This window comes from Larimichthys crocea, chromosome IX (genome assembly GCF_000972845.2).
Source record: "Larimichthys crocea isolate SSNF chromosome IX, L_crocea_2.0, whole genome shotgun sequence".
Lineage (NCBI taxonomy): Eukaryota > Metazoa > Chordata > Actinopteri > Sciaenidae > Larimichthys > Larimichthys crocea.
Genome location: NC_040019.1, coordinates 12138501 through 12158236, shown reverse-complemented (window position 1 = coordinate 12158236; position 19736 = coordinate 12138501). Strand labels below are relative to the sequence as shown.

The 19736-nt window shown below is 41.1% G+C and overlaps 2 protein-coding genes across 3 annotated transcripts; one reads left to right on the top strand and one right to left on the bottom strand.

The window, feature by feature from the left end:
* Positions 1 to 656: 656 nt before the first annotated feature.
* On the top strand, positions 657 to 10597 carry crkl (v-crk avian sarcoma virus CT10 oncogene homolog-like). Of its 2 annotated transcripts, XM_027282122.1 has the most exons (4): positions 657 to 1253; positions 1648 to 1960; positions 2575 to 3049; positions 8225 to 10597. In XM_027282122.1, the coding sequence occupies exons 2-4, from the start codon at positions 1650 to 1652 to the stop codon at positions 8357 to 8359; spliced, it is 921 nt and encodes a 306-aa protein (XP_027137923.1). In that variant the 5' UTR covers positions 657 to 1253; positions 1648 to 1649; the 3' UTR covers positions 8360 to 10597. The 2 variants fall into 2 exon arrangements, with proteins under 2 accessions (XP_027137923.1, XP_010730552.1); XM_010732250.3 differs by having other exon boundaries at positions 657 to 1960.
* A 4318-nt stretch (positions 10598 to 14915) lies between these two features.
* On the bottom strand, positions 14916 to 18940 carry LOC104920094 (T-box-containing protein TBX6L). Its single transcript, XM_010732248.3, has 9 exons — positions 18842 to 18940; positions 18355 to 18502; positions 18054 to 18156; positions 17239 to 17403; positions 16969 to 17115; positions 16788 to 16864; positions 16305 to 16378; positions 16009 to 16222; positions 14916 to 15782 (listed from the first exon to the last, which is right to left on the bottom strand). Exons 1-9 carry the CDS (start codon positions 18855 to 18857, stop codon positions 15587 to 15589), a joined length of 1140 nt encoding a protein of 379 aa, XP_010730550.3. The 5' UTR covers positions 18858 to 18940; the 3' UTR covers positions 14916 to 15586.
* Positions 18941 to 19736: the final 796 nt, after the last annotated feature.

Here is a 19736-nt window from a genome sequence, read left to right as displayed (position 1 = left end):
ACCTACCTGTCAATCAAGTGATGAGTCTATTTTCATTTTGCATAATTTTAAGCCTTAATATCATCTAAACGGATGAGTTAAAGAAAATTTCAATTTTACCCCCCTCACAGTTGTCATGGACAGGGAAATTAGCGACCAAAACCGTTGTCTGAACCAGGCACCTGTAAACAAGTTTATTTTTGCTGTGAAGTAATTTTAATATGCACACTAATGGAGATTGACTCACTTCTGCAACCTGTCTCAAGTGGCTGCTCAAGGAATTACAAAAATTTAAGCACTTCTGCATTGGCTTCATGTCGTTCAAATCAGCTCCACTACAACAGCAAAATGTTAGTTGCATATAATGCCTGAAAGACAAGACTTTTTTATACTTTCCATTATTACATTTATTCATTATTTAGCTAATAATATCCGAGTTTTTTTAAATTATTATTATTATTCTATATTTTTGTTTTATCGAAAATGTTCTGTAGCTGTGTCACGGAAACATGATTGACACCCGCATCTTGTGTGTGTGTGTGTGTGTGGAGGGGGGGGGGGGGGAGGGGGGAAGGGGGGGGGGCTGTCCGTCTTGTCGTCACCCGCCCACCCTCCTTTCCTCCTCCCCCCCTCCCTCCCCCCTCTAGGCGTTAGTGACGTGCAAGCTAGAAAGCGGGACCTGCCCTCCCGTCGCCATTTTTCGGTCTCGTACTCGCACTTCTGGTGGCTCGGGTGAGGGGGGGGACGAGCAGAAAGAAGGGAAAGTATAAAATATAGATATCGTTAAGGCGGGATCCCTCGTGAGCTGTGTGGAATGCACGCGAGAGCTACAGTAGAACGTACTGGCTCCTGAGATGCACGCGCAGGAGACAAGCCGCTGCCGTGAAATAATTTTTTGTGTGAAGACGTGTTGCGGGCCGCCATTTTTCTGCTGTGCTGCCTGTAAAGTCTGCTCCGACTCGAGAAAGGGGATTCAAAAACGCATTTCCATGACGTGTGCCTTATCGTAAGATCAAGAAGATACAAACTAACCATCTCGTTTCCGACCTGCGGCTACTGGCAGCCCTTTTTTTTTCTCCTTCTTCTTGCAGACATGAGGATCTAACAGATGAAAAACTGAGGCCACCTTTTTTCCGTTTTCATAACTGACACATTGACTGGAGGAGATAAATTATCAGAAGAGAAGAAAGCGTTGTGTGTTTCTCTCGGAAGGCGGAACGAAAAAGGGAAGCTTCATTGATCATTTGTTGCTTCGGCCTCCGTCGATGTTCGTCGTAAGTTTTTGGCTTTTTTTTTTTTTTTTTTTTTAACTCAAACACAATCACTCAGCCATTGAACTGCTGAACACAGGAACCACATTATGCTCCAAAGTTGGATCAAGCCAGTCGCAGCCTCTCTCTAAAAACGTCAGGTTGTTTTTTTTTTTCTCGCTTGTTATTTTTGTTTTTGATTTTTTTTTTTTTTTAAACCTCTCCGGAGCCTGCAGCGTTAGTGCAAAAAAAAAAAAAAAACCCTGTGAGGGCGACGAATGCCCTGCCCTGCATCTTCCAAATCCTCCAATTTGCTGTGATTGGCCAATCCCAACCACTAGCACACACACGATTTAACTTATTGTCTGTTTTCTTTTTTCTGTAGACTTGATATTAACTTATTTTTTTTTTGGAATAGAAATGTCAACTGCTCGGTTTGATTCAGCTGATAGGTCCGCCTGGTATTTTGGACCAGTGTCACGACAAGAGGCACAGAATAGGTTACAAGGACAGAGACATGGCATGTTTCTTGTTCGAGACTCGTCGACCTGCCCGGGCGACTACGTCCTGTCAGTATCTGAAAACTCCAAAGTGTCTCACTATATCATCAACTCATTGCCTAGCAAAAGGTTTAAGATAGGCGACCAAGAGTTTGAGCACCTCCCTGCTCTCCTGGAGTTCTACAAAATCCACTACCTGGATACGACCACGCTGATAGAGCCAGCCCCCAGGTAAGGAGAGTCCGTACACCGCTGCTAACCACCACAACTGTGATGAGATGTACACCATGACACCTGGGCCTCCGTAGATATGTCAGACTGGGTGATCTAGGTTAACTAGGTTGTCTATTTATATCAAAACTTAACCCACTTTCACTCAGGCTGCAGTATCCTGCAGATCCGCCATGAAGCATCCAGTTTGCCAAATTTGAAACCATCCCCACACATCCTGTTTACTGTGTTTAGTAAGATGCTGCGGTATCCCAACATGTTCACCAGCTAAGATGCTGTTAAAGTTATTAGTGGCTTGTATGTTTATGTAGCCATGAGTCTTAAATAGATACTACATTTTGGCACAAATTTGGATATTAAGATGGTTTCTTATTTAAGCCTTTGTGCCAACTACTTGTACATACTACATTAGTAAACATTCAGGTGCAAGTGTTCCTTAAGGCGGCACACGTAAGTCACATTTTCACAAATGTAAAATAGGCCATTCAATGAAAAAAGAAACTGATGCTTGAGGGAAACGTCCCTGATTTTTTTATTTCCATTGTCAACTTGACCTTCTTTTAATAGTAACCACCTTATTTCTCCTCCCTTTGCCTCCATTACAATCTCTCAAGGTACCCAAGCACAGTGAGTTGTCCCATCCAGCCCATGAGTGCCCCAGAGGAGAACCTGGAGTATGTGCGGACTCTATACGACTTCACCGGCAGCGATGCGGAGGACCTTCCCTTCAAGAAGGGGGAGATCCTCATCATCCTGGAGAAGCCCGAGGAGCAGTGGTGGAGCGCCAAGAGTAAAGAGGGACGCGTTGGGATGATCCCTGTGCCCTATGTGGAGAAATTGGTACGACCCTCGCCTCACCCCGGCCAGCCTTCCCACGGATCTCGTAACTCCAACAGTTATGGGATCCCCGAGCCCTCCCACGCCCTCGTCCACGCCTACGCCCAGCCCCAGACACCTTCACCATTGCCCCCTGGCACACCTGGAGCAGTTACCAACCCTCTACCGTCCATGCAGAACGGCCCTGTCATGGCAAAGGCTATCCAGAAACGAGTGCCATGCGCCTACGACAAAACAGCTCTTGCTCTAGAGGTATTGTAAAGTGGGATTTCAATCTGTCCATCCTTTTTTTTTTTTTTTTTATCTAAAATGTCTTCTGTCCTTTATCTTTCCCTCTCCGCTCTTCCTTCATGCCTTTCTAGGAGATCACGTTGACATTTAATGGATTGCTGCCTATGTACTAACATACTTTTAGGTCAAATAAGATAACACTACCAAGAATTAAAGTCATTTTCACGAAACAGGTCATGACCAGTATATCAGATTTGTATTCAGCGGTATCTTTTCGAGTCAGACCTCTGCGCCCTGAGTGTGGTCAGGAGTGTGTATTGTTAAACCTAACAGTGATGTCACAGTGTACTAGAATGTCCCTGTACATCACTGCAGCAAGAAATGAGAGCACTGGGGGGAAGAGGGAAAAAAAAGATTTTCAGGCAGCGATAAGTTTCTTTATCGTTACATCGTTGTTGTTTTAGTAAGACCACCTGCTCCCGATGACAAGTTTAGAAGTTGACACAAGATTTGAGGTTTTGTTCCTCAAACTGACACATCCTGACAAGGATCTCTAGTAGAAGAAAGAAATAAGAGTCACAGGTCATGCGTGCAAGTGTTGACAGTCTTAAGCAATATGCTTTTGTATGGACAATGCAACCAAATTCTTCACACTGCAGCTTTTTATTGGTTAGAAATGTGTCAGACATGGACAATCGCAAAAGAAAAACATGTCCAAAAAGCTTTTTACAGTTAAATAACTGTTACAAACTGTCCATTTTACACCTATGGAAGATTGTTTCTGGCTCTGCACCATTTCTTGTAAAGTTTAGCTGCAGTCTGCATTGAAATTGCAGTAGCTAGTGATGAGAACAGGAGGGGGAAACACCAATGCTGCTTGTAGAGTCACCACAGCATTCATGCTGGTTCTATGTGTGAAAATGTCTTAAGATAACCGGCAGCTCTTCTCCAGTCCCCTTGCTATGTGTTAACACCAAAATATTCATAAGCAGCTGTACATGTCACTTAGCCGTCATTTCCAGGGTGTGTGGTGTTGATGCATCGCTTCACAGAAAGTCTGGCTGCACCCGGCTGTTTAGCAGAAATTGAGAAATTTGCATTAAACTGACCTCTAGTCAACCTTACCTCATTGCTCTGGGCAGTGTCATCATGCTGCACGGTGATTGTGGTGGGATGATACTTGTTTCCATTCACTGAAAATGAATGAATTGCCAGACTATTTAATCGTCTGGTGTTGGTGAAACACTGATTCTCCGCTGAGGTCGGACTGACTGCAGTATTGTGACTCCCATCAGTTGTCTCAAGCTCGCAGTGGCTCAGGCTCAATATTCCTGCTAGCCAGCTAGCTGCTAAACACGCAGGAGCGCTGTTGCATTTCACAGCTCTGTTGCACTCTGTCTAATGCAAATCCGCTTTGAATGTGGCAACATGTTCAAGCATGTGATGTAATGCATAATGTGCGCTTGACGTATATTCCGAAACTCTGAAATGCCCCGCTCTGATAGCAGCCTGGGCTGTAGTGATGCCCTCAGGGGAGAGATGAAAATAAAAAGGTATCTTGGCTTATCTCTGCAGCCACTCACTGACATCAGAGTGCGTCAGTGGATGCAAGAAATAAACTTAGCCCTATGACTCCTGTACAGAAAGAAGGGTGTAAATTTGGACCATGAGCAAACCTGGTGAATGGTATTCATGCTAAAGATTAGATTGGCTCCCTCTAATAGCGTTAGTCCTGTCTTCCTTACAGTTGACAACTAATCACACCTCAGGAAATATCTAATACCACAGACAGGCAGCCACTGTGAGCTGAACGGGTCAACAAAACACGCCAGCTGGTCTTGGGCTGCGTTCTCCCCTGCCAGTGTTTTGTCAACGGCCGCATTGAGAAGAGATTTAAACTATTAAACTAAATGTTCATTTGACCGAATCCACAAAGCAAGACAGAGCAGGCAGCAGAGAAAGAATGAGCGTGCACAAATGAGCGAGCATGGGAGAACTGAAACTGAAACACGGCTTTATTTGGTACTTCTGCCATTCCTTGCAGTCATATGATGTAGCAGTGAAGTGTATGGAGCTACGCTTTGCAGACTGGAGTCTGGAGATTAACCCGTACAGTCACATGCTGTAGATATGGATGAAGCCTGCATTTAAATGCATGTTCATTAGACTCAGGTGGGACTGGTGTAAAAAAAGATGTACAAGTCTTCACAAGCATAGTTGCACTCCAGAGCAACCTGGTTTCACCAAACAACGTCCAAAATACTGTTTCATATTTACACTTGCTGCAGCAAGGACGCTTTCAGATCCTATTTTCAATAACCCTAATGGTTGCTTTAATTATTAGTTTTTCAAATGTTGGAGACATCCCAAGCTCCCATCACTGTTTTTGGCTGAATAAGATATTTTCTGCTTAATCACTATTACTCATAGGAAGCCCAGTCCATATAAACTCTTTCTTTATTCTTAGCCAGCGGCCAAAAAGGTCCACTGTTCTCCTTTTTTAAAAGAAAACACAAACAACAAAAAAAACACTAGAACTTGTTCATCAAGCTAAATGCAAACCCGCTGTGAGATATAAAGTAATGACGCTGCCTCTATTCAGCAACGCTTTTCAGTTAAGCTTTCAACGCAACTGAGATGTGATGCTCTTGTTAAAACTGAATGTGAATTTCCATATTCCTAATCCTGAGGATGAAGGATGAATGTGTGCTACTGCAGCAGTTTCAGACTCCATCCAAAGGCACGAAACAAGACGATAGGAACCTTCCAAAGGAAAACTAAAGGTCCTGTCTTGCCTCTTGTCTTAAACCCAACAATACAATTGTCACTTTGGTTCCACTGGGCAACAAGTAAGGAGTTGTATCTCTCTGCACATTGTCCACATCTTTTTTTTTTTTTTTTTAAGGCACTTTTGTTTCTGTCCAGCAGGAGCAGTGTTGGCTCTGATACCTACTGTGCAGCTCAATTAGTTGATGTCAGTAGAAATGTTTGCTGCAAAAGATGGAAAAAAAAGCTTTCTCACAAGCTATTATTAAGTAATAATGATGCTATTGTTATTGCAAGTGCCGTATGTGTAAATGGAAGGATTGGGCAATATGTTAAGATTTTCCAGGGGGTGGGGGAGTCCCCACATGACTGATGAGAAGACCAGTTCTTTAAAGTATAAAGTAACCCAGTTTGTTTCATCCACCTGCCACCGGGGTTGGATTACATTACTTTGAAATGTAGTTTGTTACTGAATACAAATTACATGACAATGATCTTATACAAAAACTGAATGCAGCCACACTTGTTTATGCCAGACCAAATGCTTTTTTAATAAAGCTAATAGAACATTGATTATCATGAAAATAATATAACTGCCTTATTTTAAAAAGATAATCAAAAATGTATTCCATGCAGTGTTACAAAATCTAATTACACATTTTTTTTTCAAGTGTAACCTGGGCTGATTATAGATACTTTTTTTTTTCTAATCTGATTACATAATCTTGACAGAAACTGTTACTTCTTGACCCAGTTCATAAATAACTTTTTTTTTTCATTATTTTTGATACACACTTTTTTAAAAGCACAAAATCCAGATTAAAAAATAAAAATTGTATTTTTTATGAATGTTGCTGTGTTGTAAATACTTGAACTGAGAGCAAGAAGCCGTCAGAAAAACCCTAGAAACCAGTCATAGAAAGAGACGAGCAGAAACCCTAGCATTTCCTGTGGTATTTTTGATTTACTAGTCAAGAAACTCGCTTTCCACCGAAAACGCATACCTTACCTCGTCTCATCATGTTTCTTCTGTCTCTGGCTCAGAATAATTCATAGCTTGCAGCAAAAACTCTTTAGCTTTGTGCCGTGGCTATTCTGAGGCCTCGGGGCTTCAAAAAGCAGAAGCTATGAGTCATTATTTATTCACTCTAGAGACGGACAGTCCACAGCGAATTAAATCAGACTGTGAATATATATAGGCTGTTTTGTTCATTCTGTTTTAATTCTTTGACCCGATTATCGACTCAGTAACTTTGACATTGTTGCGGTTTTTTTTTTTTTTTTTGCATTCATAACAGCGAAGCTCTTCTGAGACTTAATAAAATTGTTAAGGTGAAAAGTTGTATGGGTCACTCCAGGTGATAGAAATCTAATTTCACCACATTGTGACAGACAGGTTTCACGGAAGCTTTTTATCACCAAGTAGCATTCTTGTCATTTTGATACCTGCTTCAAGGATTATTGTTGCAGATAATGCCGAGGACTCGATGTCCTTGACATTCTGAAGTTAAAGCCACGAATAGCGTGCCCTCACATTCGCGTTTCAATCACGCGTTTCAGTCTTCATGATGGGGACTTTTCCCTTCTAATCCTGATAAAGAACATATGGCTTAAACAGATTGGGGTCACGTTCGGTGTCACAAACCCATCTGAGCGTCAGCTCTGTCGTCTGTTTAAACCACAGTGCAGTGCGCATGTGGAGATGTGACCAAAAGCTTTTATTTTAAAAGCTCTGTATTAATAAATCTGTTGTACACTTGCACGTGAATTGTACTTTGAAGCAGGTCTTAAAACAGAAATTGGCCATGTTCCAAATGCACTTTGTTTTTTTTTTTCCTCAGGCTATAAGAAATGTTGGCCCTTAACTGATATATTTTTCTTGTCTCACTTTGTGTACGTCGGAGTGCATCAGTTACTGACCAGCTTAATATTCACATGAACCCTTTGAATTGACACTGTATCTGCAGGTGCATTGTATGAAAGTCACGCGTGCCAATGATGATGTCCTGTTATGTCATAGTATATGACAGGGAAAGGAATCTACTAGAGTCATTCAAGTATCCTGGGTTGTCAGGATGTTTTAGTGAGTTGTTGCGTTACAGAATTCAAACTATGACATCAGGGATGTTTGAGTTACTTCAACATGATCTCCTCAGCAAAGTTAAATAACAAATATATACACTTATATACTGTAAGACCTCTAAATGCTACAGTGTCGTGGTGTGGAAAAACTCAAACTCCAGTTTTTTTTTTTGTTTTTTTGTGGCAACCTTGTTTTTAGTCTGCCCACACTGCATTATTAAATTTTCTCATCCAGCAGAATAGCTTGTGACCACATGACTGACGTTAGAAATATTTTCGTTATTGGATTTCTTTTAATCGTTTTAAAAAACTGCATTTGTGTAAACAAGCTCTTCTGTCCTTTTCCAGGTCGGCGACATCGTCAAGGTGACACGGATGAACATCAACGGTCAGTGGGAGGGAGAGGTGAACGGGCGGCGGGGTCTCTTCCCATTCACCCATGTCAAAATCATAGATCCCCAGAATCCGGATGAGAGTGACTGACCTAAGAGTTCGACTGGACCCTCTCACCAGTAATCGACCTGCACCTGAATGTGCTGGCTGTCTCCACCTTTTCCCGCCAGTGTCATCACGGTTACGTGCTTGCCTGCTTGGGGCTGTACAATGATAGCGACCCCTCTGTTGTTGCCAACCGTTGCAAGGCTTTCTGACTGTTTACAGCTTTGGACATTGGATCCAAACTAAAAACCTGACCCCACTTCTCCCAGTTCCCTTTTCCCCATGTCTTGGTTCCAGGCTGGGCAGTGTTTTTTTTTGTTTTGTTTTTTTTGCATTAGTGTCCTTTTCATTTCCAGATCACTGGGCATCAGTGTGAGTGTGTATGTGTGTGTATGTATATGTGTGTCTGTTCACATTAGATATTTACCACATTACATCACGACAGGTCTGTTTATATATATATTTTTTAATTTGATTCTCTGAATATTTGTGATGTTTGAAGTCTTGGGGACTTTAGAACGTGTTGGTGTGTGTTTGTTTCGTTGACGTGAGGATATTTGTACGAAGTAGGGAAAAGCGAATAATCCCTATGGACTTGGGAGAGCACTGAGGCAATGAGGAGCTAACCAGCCAGTCAAATGTTATTTCTCCAAAAAAAAAAACAATCAAGTCACTGTTGTACCTTAACCATCAAACACAAGCACACATGCGTACACACACTTATTGACCGTGAGCTATTCAGGTTGACAGGTTTTTGACGCGCATGTGATGTGTGACTGAGGAAGCAGGAGAGATGGGTTTGCGGAGGAACGCGCTCAAGTCTGGCTGACGAGACTTATTTATCTTTTGTTAATAAGACACGACATGGCCATATGTGATTTCATCTTTTTCTTATTTGTGCCACATGATCAACAATAGTTTTTTTGTTTGTTTGTTTATTTGTCTTTTAATTTGTAATGGGGTAACTTTGCATGTCCACTTGGTACCTCTCTTTACTGTCCTTTTATATTATTTTGAAATAAAAAGGACATTGCTTAGAGATTAGCAGGTTTTTAGTGCCAACAGCACCAAGCACTAGAAGATATATGTCAACTTTCTGCATAGGAGTGCAAAGCTTTGAACAGGTTTTCAAGTCAAATAGCAATGGCAGTAACCTTTGGGCAGCACTTCCCACAAGCATCTGACTACAACGCTTGCTAAAAACGCAGTGTGGGCAGGAGGACTGAAGGCTATCCACTGAGGTGAGAAACTACACTCTCAGTGGCTTAGGTCTGGAAGAGGGAATGCCTCAGTAAGCCAATGAGATCCCATCAATGCCTTTTTCAGAGAGTAAGATAAATGCATCTCTTAGCGCATGCAATCCCCTCTCGAAAGTTACGTTTTTTAATGTGATGATGATACTCTTTGTCAATTTAGGATTTCAACCAGCTTTATTCCTTAAATACTTTGTCTGTGCACAATTGTTGTGTCTCTTTATGCAAACCGACCCTCTCGGAGTAGTGGAAAGCATCTTTGTTCACACTTTGCTGCAACCAATTCTATTTGATCAGTAGGAGCCGAGGATTAAACAGTTGTGCAAACAGTGCCGACCCTTATATTTCTGCTGTATAAACGGACGATTTCACCTCCCCTCGTCTCTCCTAGTGCTTTCCGTTCAAATCATTGCTCAGCTGTTCACTCAGAGTAACATTGTGCAGTTTTTAGTTTAGTTTTTTTTTTTTTTTTTTTTTTTTTTGTTTTTGTAGTTTATAGTCAGCTATTAAATCAAGCATTTTTGTTAAAATGAGTGATGTTATTAAACAAAAAGTACCTAAGGTGACATTTACAAAAGGGAAAAATGCCTGCTGGTTGCCTCTGTGCATGACCTCTTGGCCGGGGAGATGGTTCTACCTGGCTAAATGCTGCTTAATGTCATTTATGTCCTTATTAAATAAAGGTTTCTTTTATTTTGATCCCTCCTGGTGTGTGCAAACAAACCAGTGCAGGTTTTCCTCATCAAACTTAATGAAATCTACTAATTAAGCAATACACCCTGATTATTTCCTTTTCTTGAGGTGAACTTGCTTTTCTCATGCTTCTGAGTTTTGTAATGGCATTAACAGTATTACTGTGCTCTCTTCTCATATTCTAGGAAAGCCTGTCTTTTACTTAAGAATTGAAAATTGTGCCTTTTATTTTCTTATACCATTTACATGTGTTAATATTTCCCATGGTTAACACCTGTGCTGGTATTGACCCTTTATGTACAGAACAAGTAAATAAAATTTACGTCTACTTCTTTAACTCGCTTCGTCTGGTATCTCTGCCCTCTATTTGCATGTTGTCATTGTAACACAGATGGCTGGGTGGGTGGGTTGGACGTGTTTGCAGCAGCCGGGCGTCACAGGTTGTGTATCTAGAGCACAGGACAGTTGCTCTCGCTCTAATTTTTGACAGTTCCAGTTTTGATTCTGGCTGCGCCCAGGAGAAAGGAAGCAATTAATGAATTTTAATGAAGTGCTAATAAAAGAAAGCCAGCTGACCTAGAGTTAGGGGAGTGGAAAACTTTTCAAGGGCAATGCTTCAGATGGGCATGGTACAAATAAAAGTGTAATAGGTCCTAAAAAATGTAAATACATATGCATGTGGCGAATGATCGCATAAACAGATAAGTCGTGCAACGCCTTGGTATCTGTTGACCGTGCTGAAGAATATCTAAAGTCCTGCTTTTGCTTTTACTTTTACCAATTAAAGATCAGCAAAGCATGGCCTTGTTGCCATACAGTCACACCTTTAGAAGTCTTATTAAAAATGAAATTATTCTTACCATACTGCAAGGAATAAATCTGACCAAATCAGATGCTTATTTTGGTGGAAAGGTGACTTGATGTATGAATAGGCACTTATGGGAAACAGATTTAGCTAAAGGTAACAGGATTCAACCATTCACAGTGACCGTCCACTGGGATATATAGAAATATGGTATGTTACACAACTGTTCCCATGTGTAGGAGCCATGGGCATACATACTTCTATAGTAAATGTATAAAGCTACCGTTCCACACCGATAGAAATAGTCCTCGTCCATAACGTGTCTGAGACTGCTCACTCACTGATGGTGTAGCAGCCTAGACATACTTGCTTTAACCCTCACCACCATATCATCATAATAGAAGCTTTTGGAAGCCTGGGAGGGAATTACTGTTGCGTCACAGGAACCGATTTTATGAGTGTTCAAGGACAGCTCATACAATGCAGATTTTGATTAATTACATGCATACATGAAGACACACAGGATTTAAGTAACTTCTTTAATCATCTTCATGAACTTCTCTTACGACACCTCATTCACAGAAGGTCTATGAAAAGATGCAGATAACATAAACACAAAGTAAGTGGACTTATGTCTCAATGTTTAAGTCCAGGGCTTTTCAAATTGTACCTTTTTAAACTATTCCATGATTTCATGAAAACTGTATTTAGATTAATCACCAGCTCTTACCTCTGCTTCATGTGTGTGCATGGTATGTTAAAATGCCATTAAAGCCAATCAATGTATTCCTCTGGACTCTGGCGGTGTCTGCAGCGAGAATGACCATTATGAATCAAACTTAGCTGAGTCTGACCTCTCCTCAGGGCACAATGTATGTGAGTGCGTGTGTGTGTTTGTGCGTGTGTGGGTGTGTTAATGGATGTGTGGCACGGTCGATGAAGGCCTTCCTACAGTCCATTACCACCGCCGCCCTCGAACTAGCTGTGAAGGCAGCTGCCATACTGTACAGTATTTGGCTCAGAGAGGGTGATTGTTTGCTGTCTAAAATATGAAAATAAATGATTTACATAAAAATATATAATAAGCCCTGTAGCTGATAGAGAGATGGAGCAGAGACATCCCACTACATATAGTCTCTGCAATAATGTATAGTGCTAGCTCCCATGATTGCATGGGGATTCATCAGTAGTCATCAATGACAATAACATATTGATATGACAATAATTTGGTGACTTCTTTACGGTAACTTTGAGTATGCCATAGGAGTCACGGCCCCTCTGTTAAAGACCCGCCGTCTAATGGTAAAAAAAAACACTGCCTTTGGACATGCAAGTTTCCTGTTTTTTGGTTGAATGTGAACACACCATCTCTGTTTGAGCCTCTCTCTGTTCTTTCCTTTTTCTAAACTTGTCCAGCTATCAGCGACTTTAGATCTACAGCAGCTCTCACACACAGAGTTGACACCATCAAGTTGATCATAATCTAACATTATCAGTCTACATGGCTGTCTTTTTTTTTTTTTTTTTTTTTTTAGCCTTACGTCGATTTTGTCATTGAATCGATTTGCAAGTGAGTTTCAGAGCCCCCCAGCAATTTCTCCATGAGCTGCTAGTAAGTAGTCATGATGGACAAGATGTAAGGCCATGAATTAATAAGCATTGTAACAGACACAGCCAGGCTTAGAATAGCATCAGTAACAATAACATCATCAACAACATCTCAGTAGGTCTCATGTATTTTTTTTTCTTTTATAGATATTAGCTGACTATTAGAGTATCAAAACAAGTAGTGCATTTTTAATTATTAATCATTTAAAAGTGTAAATTATCTCTCAAGGACATATTTTGCTTCAATTTAACTTTAAGAATTTTATAATTGCCCTTGCTTTGATATCCAGAGCATAACTCAGGACCATTAGTCGGCTCTGGTAAAAGCCTTGACACAGTGCTCACATGTCACTCAGTGCAGGAATTGTAACTCAAGCACACTAATTGACCCCATCTGTGGTCTATAATTCATTTTATAGCGAGCTGAGAGGAATCCAGGATGAGCTATGTTGGTGACCCAGATGACCCAGGCTACCTCAGGAAGACCCGGAGGTTTAAACAACCATCCTGTAATCAGAATGTCACACTTTCAAACTTCCTCACATCCACCATGTCTGGTGTTAATGAAACACAGTGACAGAAACCGTATCTGCTCTACGTTCGGCCTCTCCGTATGTATTTTTTTCACAGTGATGTTAAAATAGTGTATTACACAAAAAACATGTCAGTTGATGTGCTCTAGAAATTTCGTTTGCAGTGTGCGCTCTCTGAAGCTTTATAAATGTCCCAGATATGGCTTCCCTCTCTCTCTCGTAAAACATTTACAGGACAGACGTTCCTGCCTTCTGCTGGGGAAACTATGCCAGACTATGATGGTAATTCCACACTAGCTGTCTGTCATCACTTTATCAGGTCAGACTAACTGCTCTAGGACAGTCTCTCATTACTCCATCGTTCTTGCTCTTTCTCGCTCATAAATATGTTGTTGTGTAACACTTGTGCTAAAAGGATTCAAATACAGTTGATGAGGACATACTCGGTGCATTCGGGACATTTAATAGCTGTACTCCCAGTTAGATGTAGTATATCAATGGATTACTGGAGCAGCAGGGTCATGATCCCACAGAGCGTGCAGGTTCCAGGACATTGCAGCCTTGTTTGAATTCATTTGAAATTGTGCTGGTGATGATGAAGATGAAGATCTATATGGTCATGTGCTGTGGTCATAACTTGGCAGGTTAATGTTAATCGATTATCCAGATTTATTTGGTCACACTAGCTGCACCATTTAATGGATGGCAATGTTGGTGGATTGGAGGGTTCACCACTTTGGTCTAGACTGAAATATCTCAACAACTGTTGGATGGATTGCCATGAAATTTTCCCCAGATCCCCAGAGGATGAATCCTAAGGAAGGTGGTAATTATTAGTTATCCAGTGGAACATCTGCAAGATGGATTACCACAAAGTTACAGTTATCAGGGAAATTAGCTATACCAGGGGCCATCAATTACATTTGTCCAAGGGCCAGAATTTTTCTCGGCAGACACCATCAGGGCCAGACGCTATCCTAAGTGATATATATATAATATTATTTCATATATCAATTTGCCTTTGAAATGTATGTTATGTTTTAGCCTTTAGCCTCACTGCAATAGTGCGCTACTGTGTTGGGAAATAAAGCCCAAGAAAGGACAGATCTGACAGACGTGAAACAATAAAAGAGGAACGCGTTTATCGACATTTTTGATTGGAGACGGGCTTTAGCACAAGCTACTTTTCTGAGGCCGTTTATTTCATTTCATTTCAAGAAAAATGTAGAAACATACTTTGTCCTCTTCACTAGGCTATTCCTGAATCCAGTGATATTCTGGAGACCAGATGTGGCCTGCGGGCCGTCGGTTGACATTCACTGAGCTGTATGGACCAAAACTGTTTTGTTTTTTTGTACCAGGCTGTAAACATGCTGCTGTAAATTTGGACATTTTAACCTTGTGCCTTATGGAGGTTGACTCATTCTGTAGCCAGCCTCAAGAGGCCATTCATGGAACTGCAATTTTTGGGACATGGCATAGACAAACAGTACACATTCCCCTCTGAAATCAACCATTAGCTTTTCATCTAGTGTCAGTCCTTTAGTGTTTACTGCTTATTTGCAAATGCATTCATGCCAGTACAAGATGGTTTCAAGATGGTACACATAGCAAACATCCTACCTGCACTAAATAGCATTTTGCTCAGAGGTACAAAGCTGCTAACAGCGGCTTTAGAAGCTTCAAAAAAATCCTGAATGTAACACAGGTTTGCACATTATTGTTCAACTCCATTTATTGTGATAAAACTTTCCTTAGCATCTAAACATCAATATACACTTTAGTCCTGTTTTGATGCAGATATTGATTCTGACACAGTCTGACTTATCTGACATGACTCTAAAAACTATATTTTTCACACAGTTTAGAGTTGAATAAAAGTACATCTTGTCATGTATTAAAGCCGTTTTATACAATATTGTGTTCTAAGTAATTCCAGTGCAAAAGGAGTACAAAATCAATATAAGAGGAAAACCTTTCAAGGCTTTTCAAAAAGGAGAAAACCCTTGATATCTCAATATGGCACAGTCTTAGTGAAGCTCTGTTTCAGTATAGATGGATATCTTTTCATCTCCTAAGATTAAATTTTGTTTATTTCCCAGTCGACTATGGCACAATATGTGTATCGCATCTCAAAACACATATTGAACTAGCACGGACGTGATCAGGAATATAAAAAGACAAATATGCACTTCAGATGAATATGATGTTCTGTTCTGTGAAACTCACAAAAACTTTGTACACAATTATACACTTTTAACACAAACTACTGAAGTAGCCTGTCAGTCTTTTGCTGTTCCACTCATAATAACAGCATTCCTTCAAGGCTTTAGTGGTTTTATCCTTCATCAATGATGTCAGCATTGAAAGGGGTCAAAGTTCACCAGCAGGAGTAGGAGAAGAGTGGATACTGGCTCCAATCCGCCGCATGGCTGTGGTGGTGAGGATGGTGGTAGTAGCCGTGCTGTTGGGCATTGTGTTCAGCTGTGGCGAGTGGATGAGGTGCAGGATGGACGGTGGTGAGCGCTGCATCTGCATCATTGGGATGCATCGGAAATCTGGCGTAGTCTGCAGATCTGGAGAAAAGCAAAGTGATGTTGTGGTTACTTTTCATGCATAGTCATACTTATTTAAAGTGTGGAGGACATTAAATTATTATACTCATCTCCTTTTTGTTGTTATATTCAGATATGTCCAACGTTCTTGCTTAATTTCTTTTATTTGTACGTTATAAATGTTTTATTTTTTCTGTACTGTAAATCTCCTTGGATTTGAGCTAATCCTGGATATCTTAAATCATACCTGTAGGGTTGGTATGCCATGGATGCAGGCACCATCTGCTCCTCACAGCTGTAGTCATACTCGTGGCGCTCCAGGGGCTCAGCATGTAGACTCTCAGATGGGTCCTGCTCCAGAGCCCAGGCTGAAAGGTCACCCGCCTTCAATGACTGCTGTGTGGAGGCCTGATTCTTCTCTGTCTCCACTGTCTGAGAGGTGGAGGGCATCCTCTGCAGGCCTGAGAAGGAAATACAATGTTTAATAGGCTCTCATAAAAGTGTAAAGACATTGGCACACAAGCTGTATGAGTAAAAACTTACCTGGTGGACTGTTGCAGAGAGCTTTTCTGTCCAGTGCGACTCTTTTAGCAGGAGGGCTTCTATTTGGACGACACCTATGAAACAATGGAGCATTTCTTTTAATTTTCACTGTTTATGCCCATGTTGGCTTTCACATGTACACTAGTATTTTAATTCCGTTTTTATGAAATGCGTGCATATTAAATTCATTGAGCTGTGAGCTTTAAACACCAAGTACGAACTGCTGATCTTCCCTTCCTCCAATCAGCCCCAGCAAGTAAAAAAGCATAACAGACAATGATTAAACTATATATAGTAATTTCAAAACTGTGGCCTAAATACAGAATAGAACAAAACCATTTAATTCCATGTCATTTCATGTTAACAAATATAACGTTTTATATGCACAAATGTTTAACAAATAAACATTAATTCAAAGTAGCTGACATGGTTGCTCAGAAATGCTGCTACAAATTCACTCCATATTAACAATGTAACTCCTACCTTTTACTGTGCGAGTGGGTGCCTCCCTCCCTGAATCCCTTGGCAAAGGGGTTGTGGTCAATCTTCAATTTGGTGATCTTTAAGAAAAGGAAGAAATGAATGTTAGCAAATTGTTGGTGGTGCAGTGCAGGGATATATATATAACACTTCTGGGTTCATAAACTGCTGTACACATTTATACCTTTGGGTTTTGGTAAGCAGTCACTGCAGTGAAGGTCGTCTCTGGGAAGGAGAAGGTTTGAAATGGGCCCCAACGGACAGTGTAAGGACTGTCTGCCTGGGTAACATGAAACCTGGGGTAGTAGCGGTGCATAGAGTGCAGGATGATCTGATGGGTTTTAAAAAAAAAAGAGTGGGAGTGAGCACACACATATACACACAATGAGCAATGTGAAAAATAAACACAACATTATATCATTATTTTAACTCTGTTTGTAAAATAGGGTCTCACATGGCCGTGCTGGTCCAAAGTGTTGTTAGTGAGCTTCATCTTGAGAAAAGACAACGACTGCTTCATCCAATGACTTCCTGGGGCAGGAGAATCCGGGTGCATGTATGTCCGACATGGGGGCTGGGGCTCTGCCTTCCCCGCGACCTCCCACTGCTCCTTTTTCCACTACAGAGAAATGGGGGAGGGAAGGATGCATGGTTACCAAGTGTGATACCTGGGGACTGTCTGATTAGGTCTTTGTGGAGCATGAGATGTGTTTACTTATTTTATTTTTTTTATTCCGCTACATAATGACTGATACAAGAGATTTTTTTTCCCCCTGATGTACATATTTCTATTTTTCTCGTCTTTAATCACTGTTCTACAAATTCCCCACCACCAAATCCAGCCTCCATGCTCTCCTACAGTACTGCTTCCTTTATTGTGTACTTCATTGTTTTCAAGTGAGTGCTAAAAACAAGATGTGTGACCAAATGGGCCACAGCCGTTGATGTAAGAGCCGTTCTAATGTATGGATGGCTGTCTGTTCCTTCTTTCACTGATTGTGAATAAGGTGGGATGCTAATTGATTGGGCCTCCAGCCGGGAGTGCACAAACAGGAAGCAATGAAAGGCTTTGATATGCAGTGGTGGATGGCCCAGAGTGGGCAGGCCAATGTCTGGCTGCAGACTGCTGTATTTTACATACTGCAATATGTTGTTTTTTTTACTCCACAACAAACAAAATAAAATGTGGGAAACGGTGACATCCAAGAGAAAATGAACATGCTGTGTCTGGACCCAAAAGGGTGCATACAAAGGGTGTGTGTTGCATACCTTGTATTTGAAGCTGTCTACAGGGACCATATCCACCATTATGACATAATTGGCAAAAGGTTGGAGCCCAGACAGAGAGATGCTGCAGTGTGGAAACATCCTCCTGAAAGAAAACACACAAAGTCAGTAAGTAAATAAGTAATAGTGAAACTGTGCATTGTGCATCACTGGTGTGGGCAAATTTGTTGGTCTATGTGATAAATGATACAAAGCATTACAAGTATTTTCATAAAGCAAGCAACACCCTGGGAACAGGACTGTATACTGAGGCTTAGTTCAATACCCATGCTTGCATTCTTACCTTCCATGCTTTGTTATAATCATCTCTGTTCCAATGCTGTGAAAGGACTTCCAGAGATCAGCATTCTCCAGGGTCATCCTGATGCAGCCCTGCTGGTATGAGTCAGCTACTGGAGTGGGCCGGGGCATGCTCAGATTTGATTTGGGGTCTGTGGAGAAAACACATGTAAAAGTTTTGCAAAATCACAGGTATTTATAGAAAGAATGAGTTTGTTGCAGTATGGAGGTTACAGGAGGATCAAAAGCGTGGGGGAATATATTTTCACAAAGCATGCAGAACATATTTCTGTGTTCAGTTCCACTTAGGGATTTTTAATGCAATGTCCTCTCCAAATGAGCAAAATGAAGCAAAACAACTTAAACTTCATGGCCAAATGCATCTTGTGATGACATACCTACACCTCAAACTGAACAGATGACTACAGTATGTGTCAAATTGCACATACATGCTAAGGCACCAAAGTTACATATAATAAGATCAAACTTACCAGAGATGTGTTCCATTTTACTGTGTCCTCCTATCGTCACCACCAACGCAGAAGTTCTGGGACAAAGTGCTGCTTTCTGGTGTTCTAACACTGAAGTTTAAATATATCAGGGGTCTCTATCCCTGAAAGGTCTCAGACTTGAACTTGATTGGTCATCACAGACAGGGTGGGGTCTAAACACACATGGGGGTGTGGTCTGAGCAGAGTGAGGGGGCAGGTGAGAATATTACCTGATGTTGAGGTGTAGGTGGACTGTGTGTAGATGTTGATGTCCTTTGTTTCAATGACATGCACAAAAGCCTTTTCAATCCTGGTATGTTGGGGGTGAAAGTCTCTTTATACAGTATAGAGACGTGTAAAGTTATACTATAATGGTATTTTTTAATCACAGAGAGAGAATTGAAAGAGAAGTTTAGATGTTCTTCTTAGATCTTTAACAATATATAAAATATAGAGATATGGATGATGAAACTTAATCATATCTAATACATTAGTCTGCCTACTTATTCAGTTTTGCCATGTTGTTGTTATGAGTGCCCTCTGAACAGATCTAAAGGGATGATCACAACAATGGCTTCGATGTATTTGTAGGTACCGCTTAAAGACAAAATAATCTACCCTAAACTTGATTATGATGACTCTTCTGTGCTCCCCTATGTGTCAGCCATACAGTATGTATGTAAGAGGCCTAAAATGCATAAAGTTTTACTCTCCTTCAGTCCATGTTGAAGGACAGTGAGCAGAATTTCAAAGTGCCCTGGGGGGGTGGAAGGGCAGACTAAACAGGTCCCTTCCTGGCAGCTTTGGTTGTGTATTGTAAGTCTGGAGATTACAGTTGGAGATTGGAGTTGGGGTGTAGCCTTGACAATGGCGGACAATGCTTTTAATCCTACGA